This window comes from Papaver somniferum, unplaced genomic scaffold, assembly GCF_003573695.1.
Source record: "Papaver somniferum cultivar HN1 unplaced genomic scaffold, ASM357369v1 unplaced-scaffold_158, whole genome shotgun sequence".
NCBI lineage: Eukaryota > Viridiplantae > Streptophyta > Magnoliopsida > Ranunculales > Papaveraceae > Papaver > Papaver somniferum.
This window is the reverse complement of record NW_020625264.1, coordinates 3,654,173-3,665,955: the sequence shown is the minus strand read 5'-3', so window position 1 is coordinate 3,665,955 and position 11,783 is coordinate 3,654,173. Positions and strand designations below refer to the sequence as shown.

The 11,783-nt window shown below is 37.3% G+C and overlaps 1 protein-coding gene across 1 annotated transcript; it reads right to left on the bottom strand.

The window, feature by feature from the left end:
- LOC113337161 (cation/calcium exchanger 4-like) lies at nucleotides 1-2,448 on the bottom strand. Its single transcript, XM_026582857.1, has one exon. The coding sequence runs from the start codon at nucleotides 2,161-2,163 to the stop codon at nucleotides 253-255; it is 1,911 nt and encodes a 636-aa protein (XP_026438642.1). The 5' UTR covers nucleotides 2,164-2,448; the 3' UTR covers nucleotides 1-252.
- Nucleotides 2,449-11,783: the final 9,335 nt, after the last annotated feature.

The following is an 11,783-nucleotide window of genomic DNA, read 5'->3' as shown; positions in this document are numbered from 1 at the left end:
TAAAATGAACAAGTCCCTTCAGATTATCATGAAAAACGAACTATAATCAAGGAGAACCTCTCCTGCATTGTTAACTGTACATAATGGTGCCAGATGCAATCTCATGATATTCACATTCAGGTCTAAGTACAACAATGCTACAAGTGTTGGTACCCTGACTGAGATGTAAGAACCAGGACCGATCAGAGCTGTTGTACATGTCCACACACTATCTGTATTCACTCTACCTCTTACTGTTAGCCAACGGAAATATCATCTAAGGCCAGCTAATGATACAATACCCATAGCACTGGTCACTCTAATAGTGAGAAAGGTTAGGTAGATGATCATAAGACCGACTCCTAACATTTTGTTAGGCTGCATACTGTTCCGAAGTAAAACAAATAGTGCCCAGATAAGTCCTGACATGAGAAATCCCATTGTATAAATCAAGCTACTGTCCCATGGAAGCATGTATGGCGCAGGACTACTTGACCAGGCTCCGATCACCAACGAGATTCCCAAACCCATAAGTGTGTTGAACATAGGCCCAGCATAGCATCCTGACATTGCGATTTGTACTCCATCCCCACCGTTAATAGCCAGAGCAACATTTGACATCAAATCACCCATAGAGTTTCCCCATGCAAGTACAGTTAATCCAAGGATTGACGGGTTAATTCCAAAAATGACCCCCAATGCCACCAAGAGCGCCACAAGTTCATTAGCCACAATGTAAAACCAGATGATACTCATGAAGAATCCTCCGAATACCCAAGGAAATAAGAACCTACGAGGTGGATGATCAGCCCGTGTGAAGTATACTGCAAGACTGCCAAGTGTAGCACCAAGGACAAAACCTATAATATAAGAAATGATTCTGCTTGCAGAGCTCATATTATTTTGTGTATTCCATAAAACTGCAAGAAGCATTGGGGCCAAGGAAGCACTAGCAACAGCAAAAACTTTCGACCACCGTTCCTCCTCAACAATAGGAATTGTTAGCCGTCTAGGGAGGGTCAAGGGCATCTCCATCAGGGTGAATACCTTAGCCGAGCAAGACATTGCCTTTCTGTCTGTACGTGTCTCATCATCAATCCAACCCCATAATGGCCTCGAGCTTTCGTCCATACCATTCATCAGTGAGTGATTCGAATAAATAGCAACATTTGATGCCCACATCCATTGAGGTAATGTATTCTGCAGTTCTGGGGAATCATTCTCATGATCCACATCAAGCAACGGACTATAAAAAGATTCTTCGTCTTCACTTCCATGAGAAAAAATACTTCCTCTAACAGGAAGCAACGGAGTCACAACATCAAATCTCAACTTCGGCGCATGTTTCCTAAAGAACTCATTTGCAGCAACAGCAATTGCATAAACAACATAAATCGACACAAACGCAATTGCACCCATAACACTAATCTTCCCAATAATCAAAATCACAGATAATGACACAAGCGTAAACAAAAAGAAACTTATATCTCTAATAAAGCACTTCCTATCAATCCTCACCCTCTTCTCCGCAACACAAAGTGATAACGTCCCAACAACAATACAAGTAACAAAAACAGCTCCGCCCAACACACTATTCAACCCAACTTCACCAGCATCAGTCCCAACAAATGCAGCTATACTAGCAAACACATCAGGTGCACCATTACCCAACGGAAGCAATGTTACACCCGCAACAGTCGGTGGCAATTTCAAAAGCTTCGACAACTTAGCTAATGAACAACAGAAGTAATCAGCTGCGGTATTACCTAACAGATAAAACAATGCCCCAAGCCATAATGCAAGCACCATACATCCAAACACATGAAAATTCTGACAATCACAGTAGAAAAATGTAATGTAATCGAAATAACCACCAGAAGTACACGACGGATGTGCTTTCAAGAACTCACATTCACTCCCAAAACCTTCATGTTTTTGAATTCCTGAACACAATGATGGACTCTTTACTGTCAAATCATTCGAGGATGAACTGTTTGAAGACGAATTCGACCCAACTTCAAACATCTTCCTATGTATAACCCCATGAAACCCATTTTCTAGATCCAAATTTGGGGGCAAAATCCCTAATTTACTATCAAATATATCGCTTTGTGAACGGAAAAAGAAAATTAACAAAATTAAACCACATATACCATTGAAAATACCTCTGTGGGGAAAACCCATTGATGTAATCACAAAGAATTAGGGAAGCCCCACCAATTAGGGCTTCTTCTTCAATCACTTAATCCCGATATTTTCAAGTGAAATGGTTCAGGAACATTGAATTGAGAAAAAGAGTAGGTTATGAAATTCAAAATTGGGGGTTTGGAGATTGAAATTTAGATTGAGGGTTGATGAATATTTGGGGAAATTAGGACAAAGTTAGGGTTTGGATTGGAATGAAGAAGACAAAGTGGGAAGTTTCTCTGTTTTTCTTCGTTTCGTTTTCTTCTGCTTCCTTGTGTTGTGGGGAGAAGAATCTTATTGGCGCGTGTGATAAACAAAGTTGGTGGAGTTATCAATTCGGCACATGGCTGTAAAAACGGGCCTGATTCGGCCTGCTATATTTGTTGAGGCCCGATATCCTTGCCATGACGTTTGTGTCGCACTTGGTCCGATGACACGAAGTCAGCTTTCCGATCTAAAATTTGTTTTGTGATCCAAAAAAAAATTATAATCTTGATTTCAACATAGGGTTGTAGTCGGAATGGAAAATTGGTAAATCTACAAATAGGTTGAAATAAGTTCAAAGAGTTTGGTATGTAAAATTGTCTCATATACTTCTTTCTTGGGATTCATTTCTTTTTTGGAAGATACTTTTTTTTTTACAAAAGGTTTCCACCTGAATTATAGTGGTTTTAGTTTATGTGGATTATATTTTGGTAAGATGTAACAATGGTTCTTATATTACCTCCTTCACTACTGAGTTTGTACTTATCTCCTGTCAAGGGCCTGGGTGCTTTACATTATTTTTTTGGTCTTGAAGTTAGAAACTCAACTAGTTTTTTTCTCTCTGAGAAGAAATATATTTTGATCTTGTGAAAAAGACTAACATGGGAGGTTTTAAACCATGCTCCTCTCCAGCTTACATCTGATAGGGATCCTCTTCCAAACCAAACTTTGTTTAGATCTCTTGTGGGAGATTTATATTACTTAACATGGAGCATGCTTGAAATGTACTTCGCGGTACATCTGGTATATCAGTTTATGTCTCGTCGTACCACCTTACATGTCTCTCCTGCATACATAATTGTTCGATATCTGAAAGGGTCTATTGATCATGGTTTGTGCTTCACCAAAGGTCCCCTACTTCTTCATCGTTTTCAAATGCTGATTGGACAGGTGTAATTTCAGATAGTGAAGCGTGTCGTAGCCACAACAAATTAGTGAATATTTTTCAACCTAATTACTAAGTAATATAGTGTAGTCAAGTTCGTTCCCACGAGGAGCAAGGGGTTTCAGTTGTAAGATTGTTACAAAAAAGGGGAGTTTTCTTGTTTCAAGTTTGGAAAAAGAAAGTAGATAAAGTAGTCAAAAGTGTAAGTTGAAATCAATAAGAGAAAGTATATCAAGGTTTTGTTCTTCGTTACAAAACCATGATTCAAGTTATTTTCTTTTTCACTTGTTATTAATCATAGATTATCACCTACCATGGGTATATCAGCTAGACAGTGTTAACCTCTAAATTCCTAGTATTACCGTATGCAGAAGTTCTCGCCTACCGGATTCTATTTACCAAACTGTTTGAGGGTGAAAATGGTTTCTGCTGATTTTGGTAATTTCGTGTATGGGTGAGAAACGAGTCTAAACCCTAAACAATGTACTGCATGGGAGTACTTAAGATTCGAGAGATCAATCTGTACAAATCCGGTCTAAACCAAGAAATGGTTGTTCCATACTTTATTCGGTCACAATGTGAAGGAGAAGGGTTGGTCTTGGGAGGGAAGCGAAGAGAGTGTTGAGACCAGAATAGTTGATTCTGGAAGAATGGTTGTTTTACGACTTGTATCAGAAAGTGAAACGCTAGAAATGTGGAAAGCTAACAGGTGATTTCTGAGTGTTATATTCTCCTGACCAAAACTTGTGGGTGAGATCAGCTAAGGGAATCAAGTTCGCAGTATCCTGCTGGGATCAGAGGCGTGGGGAGTACCAGTGTACCTTGGGTCAGTGGAAGATTGATTGGGGTTCAACAACAATCCAGTCTGAAGTTATCTTGGAGTAGACTAGTGTCTTTAGCGGCTTAATACAGTGTGTGTTCAATCTGGACTAGGTCCCGGGGTTTTTCTGCATTTGCGGTTTCCTCGTTAACCAAATTTTTGGTGTCTGTGTTATTTCTATTTTCGCAATATATTTGTTTATATAATTGAAATAATACTGGATTGTGCGTTTGAATCAATCAATTGGAAATCCGACTTTTGGTTGTTGATTGGTATTGATTGATCCTTGGATATTGGTCTTTGGTACCATCCAAGTTATTCCTTGTATTTGACTTCAACTCGCAGTTCTTGCTTGAGTAAATCAAATCACGAAAAGAGATATAAACTCGTTGATATACTTTTAATTGATTAAATCTTTTTGATTCTCTTAAAAGTATATTCGAGTTTGTCCATACAGATTGCTAAGAGAAATATTGGGTGGTGTTGTTAGACCCTCGCTTTTTCAGATATAATTTGTTAAAAAAATGATGCTACAAGAAAGAAATGAGAGACATTGTTTTTTAAATATTGAAGTACTATACGGGCAGACATTTTTGAACATTTACAAAAAACAAAATAAACAGAAAATGGGTCATTTGTCCAAATATTTTTAAAACACGCTTCTAATGGACGAGTAAAAATTAGTATGGGTGAAATGGACACAAAAAAAAAATAGCAAGGATGAAACTGGATTCATTCTGGCTTAAACTTAAAAAATAGCGAGGATGAAACTAGATGCATCCCGTGTAAATTAAAAATAAGAAAAAATAATTATCCTGGCTATTTTTACATTTTTATCCATTTTAACAGTATCAAAATCTAGATGTCTTTTTCACCCACAAATTGTTGATTTTGATATTTTTAACCAATTTTGTGAAAAGTAAAGTAATGATTAAACATATTAGATCCAATATAAAAGGGCGTTCTTCTATATATCCCCCAAAATACTAGTGATACCCCCTTATCTACATACCCCAGCTACCTACCCCATCAGTCATAAGTTTTTTCTATACCCCTTAACAACAAATCAGAAATAGAAAAACCAATTTGTTCTCCGCTGTCGTAACAAATGAGTTCCTGTTCCTCCTCCCTCCATCTGCAAGAGCCTCAAATTTTCATCTTTCTTTTGGGATTCTTCACTTCCTGTCCAAGAAGTAGTGGAATGCCTAAAGATAATGTAAGATCATAAAAAACCCAAACTTCGATTATTAATTTTTCTTGTTTGGAAATTTAACATTCCATCTGGTTAATTTCTTGGTTCTATATTAGTGATGATGGATTAAGGGAAAGTCAAGGCCACTCGATATTGACAAGAATTTATGTTTTGACATGAAACAAGAATTTATGTTTTGACATGGAAGAATATCCGTCGGATACTCAGAAATCCGATATCCGACAGGTTAAGCACTACAGGATATTCGATATCCGATAATATCATATAGGATATCAAAATCAGATATCGATTCCGATAGGCTAAGCTATCGGATATCGGATATTTATCCGATAATATCCGGTTATGAAAAAAATATTAAAAACCCTTTAAAACATGTTCATAATTGAAATTTAAGTTCAATTTTTCGAACATTTCATATCGGATATTAAGGTAAATCACAAATAAATCATTAATATGGTTAGGGAAAATCACAAATAAATCCATGTTCTATCGGATATCAGATATTAACCAAACGGATAGAGCCTAATCCGATTCCGATAGGTTAAGGAAGAAATATCCGATAAATATCTGTATCCGATAAAACGGATAAAATCCTGTAGGATCCCGAATACTCGGAAACGGATTTCGGATATCGGACATATTTTGACAGGCCTACTATGCACCTTATCTGTTTGTTAAAATGCCTTGAAGAAATTGATTGTAGTTAAGGTAATGTTGCTCAAAAATATGTTTCGACTGATAACTGGAGAAATCCACATTTACTGCAGGGAAGAGTTGGATGCTCTTGGCAGTAACGCGCTTACGTTGCGTCTTCCACAAATAGCCAGCCTCGCATGTGGAATTTGGTTTGCTATGTTTTCTCGTCGGATGCCATTGCCCTGCAGACTAATCTGCGTCATTTGCAGAGTGTCATAATTTGACTACAAGCGCATAAGTGAACCTTTTGTTCATGTAAATTCAAAAACATACTGAGAAGCCAGCACTGCAGTTTTTGCTGCATACGAGTTTGAAAAATTATTATTTAGTACTAACAAAACTGATGTGTTTAACTGCTGTAGAGCCCAAATATAATTCTCCCTCTTCTCTACGGACATAAAGCAATAAGCAATTGTAAAACTCTGTGATGTAGATGTCATACCCACTGCATGAAACAACGTCATGGCCCATCGATTCATTTTGTAAGTGCAATCCAACAACAGAACTGTGGGAAAACATTATGCAAGTCTGGAACCATCAGGCAGGATGTGACCAAAACAATTCCAACACTCTTCTTGTGTTTTCTTCTCTCTTGTTAGATGTCACATACTGATGTAGTCTAAAAATTCTAATAATTTTTGCATCTTAGTTCGCCCTTCCATTACTTTCGTCCTAAACTTGGACTTGACATTATACACTGTCCGTGCTGTTGAGACGTTTTTATGATTTGGACTCTTTAAAGTAGATAAAATCAGAGCAGGCTTCACTCCATTAACGCACAAAGAAATGCACAGATCTTTCTCGGCAGGATTTAGCCTACCTGAAAAAGTATGGCCAATTAGAGTTTCATAAGCCGAATGATTGTGTTGGCCATTAAAAACCCGTAATCCCCAATTTGTTCCATCAAAGCAAGTAGCCCTGAAACGAAAAGGACAATTACATTTTTTTGTTCCTGTCTTCTTCGGTTTCTTCCTTTGACGCCGTGCTACTGCATTTTGCGCAACATTTTTCTTAACGCTTTCACACACCCCGAATCTTTCACATGCCATCACTACGAAAGAGCCTTGTACTTTAGATTTTTTCTCTGACTTCCTAATAATTACCATTGTATTTGTGTCTCTTGCCCTATCATGACACCATTGAATAACTTCTTCGCAGCTTGCAAATACCTGCACCAGTGTGGAGTGTTTATTTAGAAAGAATTACATTTAATGAGGTAAATTGAAATCCACAAATGGATCATTATATCATACCTTATCAGTTGAGAATTCAGCCGTCAAATCACAATACTCTTCTTGTATTGGAGGAGAGTTTGGTTGAGGATCTTGGGGGTCACTTTGCATTGGACTAGTAGATACGGAAAGGTTTTCGACACGGGGAAATACCACACTTTGTATAGAAATCACAAAATCATTGTTATACAACACAAATCAAATCCTACTACAGATTAATTAGTTCTCAGCAAAAACCTTCAAAAATGAAAAAAATGATTAGTAGTTCACGTATTGTAGGTTATTATATACCTTGAGTTCATCATGATATGGTTCAATCTCCAGACCATCCAAATGAGATTCTAACGATTCCATAGCTGATTTACCTAGGTTGTTTTCCGTGTTCTTCCATGACATATAAAATCTCACCATTAATCTCACAATTAAGATTATGTTCTATATTTGGAAGAAAGATTATACAACAAGTTTTTGAAGGGGGTATCATTAACAAAATTTTGAAACAATTTCATGATTTTCATGTTAAAAAAACGGAAAATGGGTCATTTGTCCAAATATTTTTAAATCACGGTTCAAATGGACGAGTAAAAAATAGTTTGGGTGAAATGGACAAAAAAGAAAATAGTAAGGATGAAACTGGTTTCATCCTTACTTAAATTTAAAAAATAGCAAGGATGAAACTGGATACATCTTGTGTAAATTAAAAATAAGAAAAAATATTTGAAAATGGGCACGATGAAACTGGTTACATCCTGCCTATTTTTACATTTTTGTTCATTTAAACAGTATCAAAATCTAACTGTCCATTTCACCCAGGAATTGTTGATATTGGTTTTTTTAACCAATTTTGTGTTAAAAAAATTATAACTAACAAAACTAACAAAAGTGGTACCATTAGTATTTTTCTGAGGGTATAAAGAACCTCGCGTTTTTAGGGGCCATTCAAAAGGATTTAGGGGCCGACAATAAAACAAAAAAGGTCACCCAAAGGGAAAATGTAGCCAGCCCTTATCTCGCGTAATTCGTAATGGCGAAATTACCCTTATATATTCGGAGGATATGATAACATTGTTATCCTCCGATTGCAATCGGAAGCCAAAATATTTCCCAGACTTCCGATTGTAGTCGGTGCAGTATTAGAATGATTTGTGTTTCATTTTTTCCATTTCTTTTTCATTTTTGAGTTGTTAGAGTTATAGAGAAGAGGTTGAAAGAAAAAAGGGAAAAACCATTTTTTTCACTACAAAAATGGATGGATATGAAGAAGATGGTGAGAATCATGACGAAGAACAAAATGTTGAGGGTTCACGACCGTTTAGAGAAGACGATTTGGGGTATATGTTGAATGATCCAAACTTTTGTGGAGAGGAAAACCTAGACGACCCTTTCATGGAAAAAAATGGAGAATCGAATGATATTGAAGCTAACGATGCATGTAAAACACAGGTATTGTGTTAAGAAACTCAAATACTCGATTTGCATGCGTCTGTGTGCTTTTGTAAACAAGAAAAACCGATAATTGCATGCATTGAATGCCATGAACTACCCAGATTCGGTAGATAATTTCTAGATTAAACTTACGAATATAACACACTGAGTACCAAATATGTATATTCGGTAGTTCCAAGATACTAGTTTACTGCCGAATATGATAAAAACCCCAAACTGGTTTTCCAAAAATATCTACATTCGGTAGTTATGTAGAGTTATTTACCTCCGAATGCCCCCAAAAACGAATTCCTCAGAAAATTTCAAAACTCAGTATTCTTATCCTTTACAATCGGTAATAGTTTAACATTATTTGACTGCCGAATATAACAGTGGCCTCAAAATAAAATTTCCGAAAACTTGAAAATCGGATGTTTATCGATTAAAGTTATCTCCCGGTTATTTATATTCGGCTGGTTTACTATATATTTTAGCTTCCGATTATATCATTTTTTGCACTCAGTAAACTGTGTACATTCATTTGCATAAATCGGGTGTTTTGGGTAACCGATAGGATTCCGAATATAGAATATTCGGAAGTTTGACTTATTTAATAACCTCCGATTATTGTATAATAATTTGTTGCTTTCATATGCAGGCCGTTGAAGAGTTTGTTGATGACTTCTATTTGAGGCCCGACACTTCCCTATACTATGCAAACGATTTGGTATACTCATTACTACTTTTTTCTTTTTTTCAAAATTTATATGTTAAATGGTTATGCTTATTAGATTTGTTTTGTTTTATGCACGTTTAGACATTTGGAAGTAAGAAGGAGGCAAAGGAATGGCTTATGAACAAGGCAAAAGATAACATGTGCGTGGTAGTTCAAAATAATCATGTTAGTGACACTCGATTTGAAATGATTTGTGAGCGAGGTGGGACGCGAAAGAGTCACGAGGGAAAGAATAGTAAGTACATACGGAAGACGAATAGGAAATACCGAAGCAATACCAAGAAGATAGGATGCCCATTTAAGATTGTCTTCTATAAGCCCGATGGTATTAAAGGTAAAGAGTATAAAATGTATAAAGTTGATAACGGTTGTCACAACCATGATGATCCGTTGGATTTAATTGGACATGTAATGGTTGCCAAGTTAAAACCACATCAAATGCAGACGGTGAGGTCTATGCGGATCCAAAAAGCGAGTGCGATCTTAAGTAAAATAAAGGCGGACGATCCCGACAACTTGTCTTCTTTGTCTACAATTAAGTCGGCCCTAGCTACGATCAAAAGGACTGATTGGGATGGTAGAACGGTCATGCAACAATCGGAGTGGTTAGCGGAGTACACGGCTACACCTTGAGAAGGGAAGAAAAGGATGGTATAGTGGTTCGTATTTTCTTGGCACATCCCGAAATGATCCAATTGGCTCAATGCTTTTCATCAAATTTTTTTGATAGATGCTACTTGTAAGACACAGTATAACATGCCGTTGTTGAACATTGCTTGCCATACTCGGACAAAAACACGTTTACGATTGCATGGGGTTTAATGGATCATGAGAACAATGTGAGTTTCATTTGGATGTTGGAGACGTTGAGGTCCATTTATAACGGTGATAATTTTCCAAGGGTTATTGTAACGGATAACGATCAAGCCTTAATGCATGCAATAGCGGTAGTGTTTCCGGAAGCCCAAAATTGCAATGTACGTGGCACATTCAATGCAATCTCAAAACCAATTGCCATCATCATTTCCAAGCTAAAAGACCAAGGAAGGGTACCAAGAGGTCAAAGGAAGAGGATGAGCGCATTAGTAAATTAACCTTGGAAGAACGTAAGGAAGAGGATAGGCTATTTGAAGAAAAGTGGAAGGAGGATGGAATAATTTGGAAAATGTTCATGAAAGCATGGGACAAAATCGTTTGGTCGATGACCGAGGAAATTTACGAATGTAACTTGAAGAAATTTGAGGATGAATACGGCACGGACTACCCAAAACCGGTTGAGTATTGTAAAACACAATGGTTAACGATTAAGGAGAGGTTTGTGTTTGCATGGACATATGAATATCGTAACTTCAAGAACGAGGCGACAAGCATTGCGGAGGGGTCTCATGGTCGACTAAAGAAAATACTAATTGGTAGTCAAAATGGAGTTGTGTCGATCCAAGAAGCAATCCATGAATTCACCAATCGTGATCTCGTAAAGATTAGGAAATGTATGCAATTTAGTGTACACCAATTCCCGATGGAACATATTAAGGAAAAATTGCTTCTAAGGGGAGTTGTTCATAAAGTTTCAAGATGGGCAATAAATCGCATGATGAAACAATTGAAGTTATATAAAACTTATGATGACGAGAATACGGTTTGTGTTTGCAAGGATATGATAGGTATTGGACTCCCATGTCGTCATAAGTTGGGTAGGTATGTTGAAGTGATTGACATCGATGATATTCACCCATTTTGGAAGCAATTAAATTTCACTCCGAACACCCCGGTAGTTGATGGTCCGTCTTTCTTCGAGTCGGAATTGTATGCACGAATAGCCGAGCGTTACGCTACATCAAACGGCACCAAAAAGCAAATATTGATGCATAATTTGGAGGAAGCCCTTCACCCTTGTTTAAGGGAGGTTGATGAACCTATTAAGCAAAAGAACACCGGTAGGCCGAACACCGAAGTGTCGAGGACCATCCAAAGAAAAGAGTTGAAGGAGTATTTGTCTAATAAAAGAATATTGTCTAGGCACGAGTGTTCGGAAGCCGAATTTGAAGATGAGCCGGAACCTAAGAAAAGAGGTCGTCCAAGAAATGATCAAAGTGGACCAACCACCCGACAAGTAAGGCCAAAGATCTCTACAGAGCCTTCTCAAGTAAGTCAACCCAATGTTGTCGAAGAAGTTGTTGAGCAAATGAACGCCTCGCAACAAACCCAACCAATGGAAATTCTTACTATAAAAGAGGACAAAGGTACTCTTCGTTCCCTAGAGATCTTAATGGAAGACCAAATCGATCCACATATACAATATACAAAGAGTATTTGGAACAACTCCCTCCACTTATCATTCCATT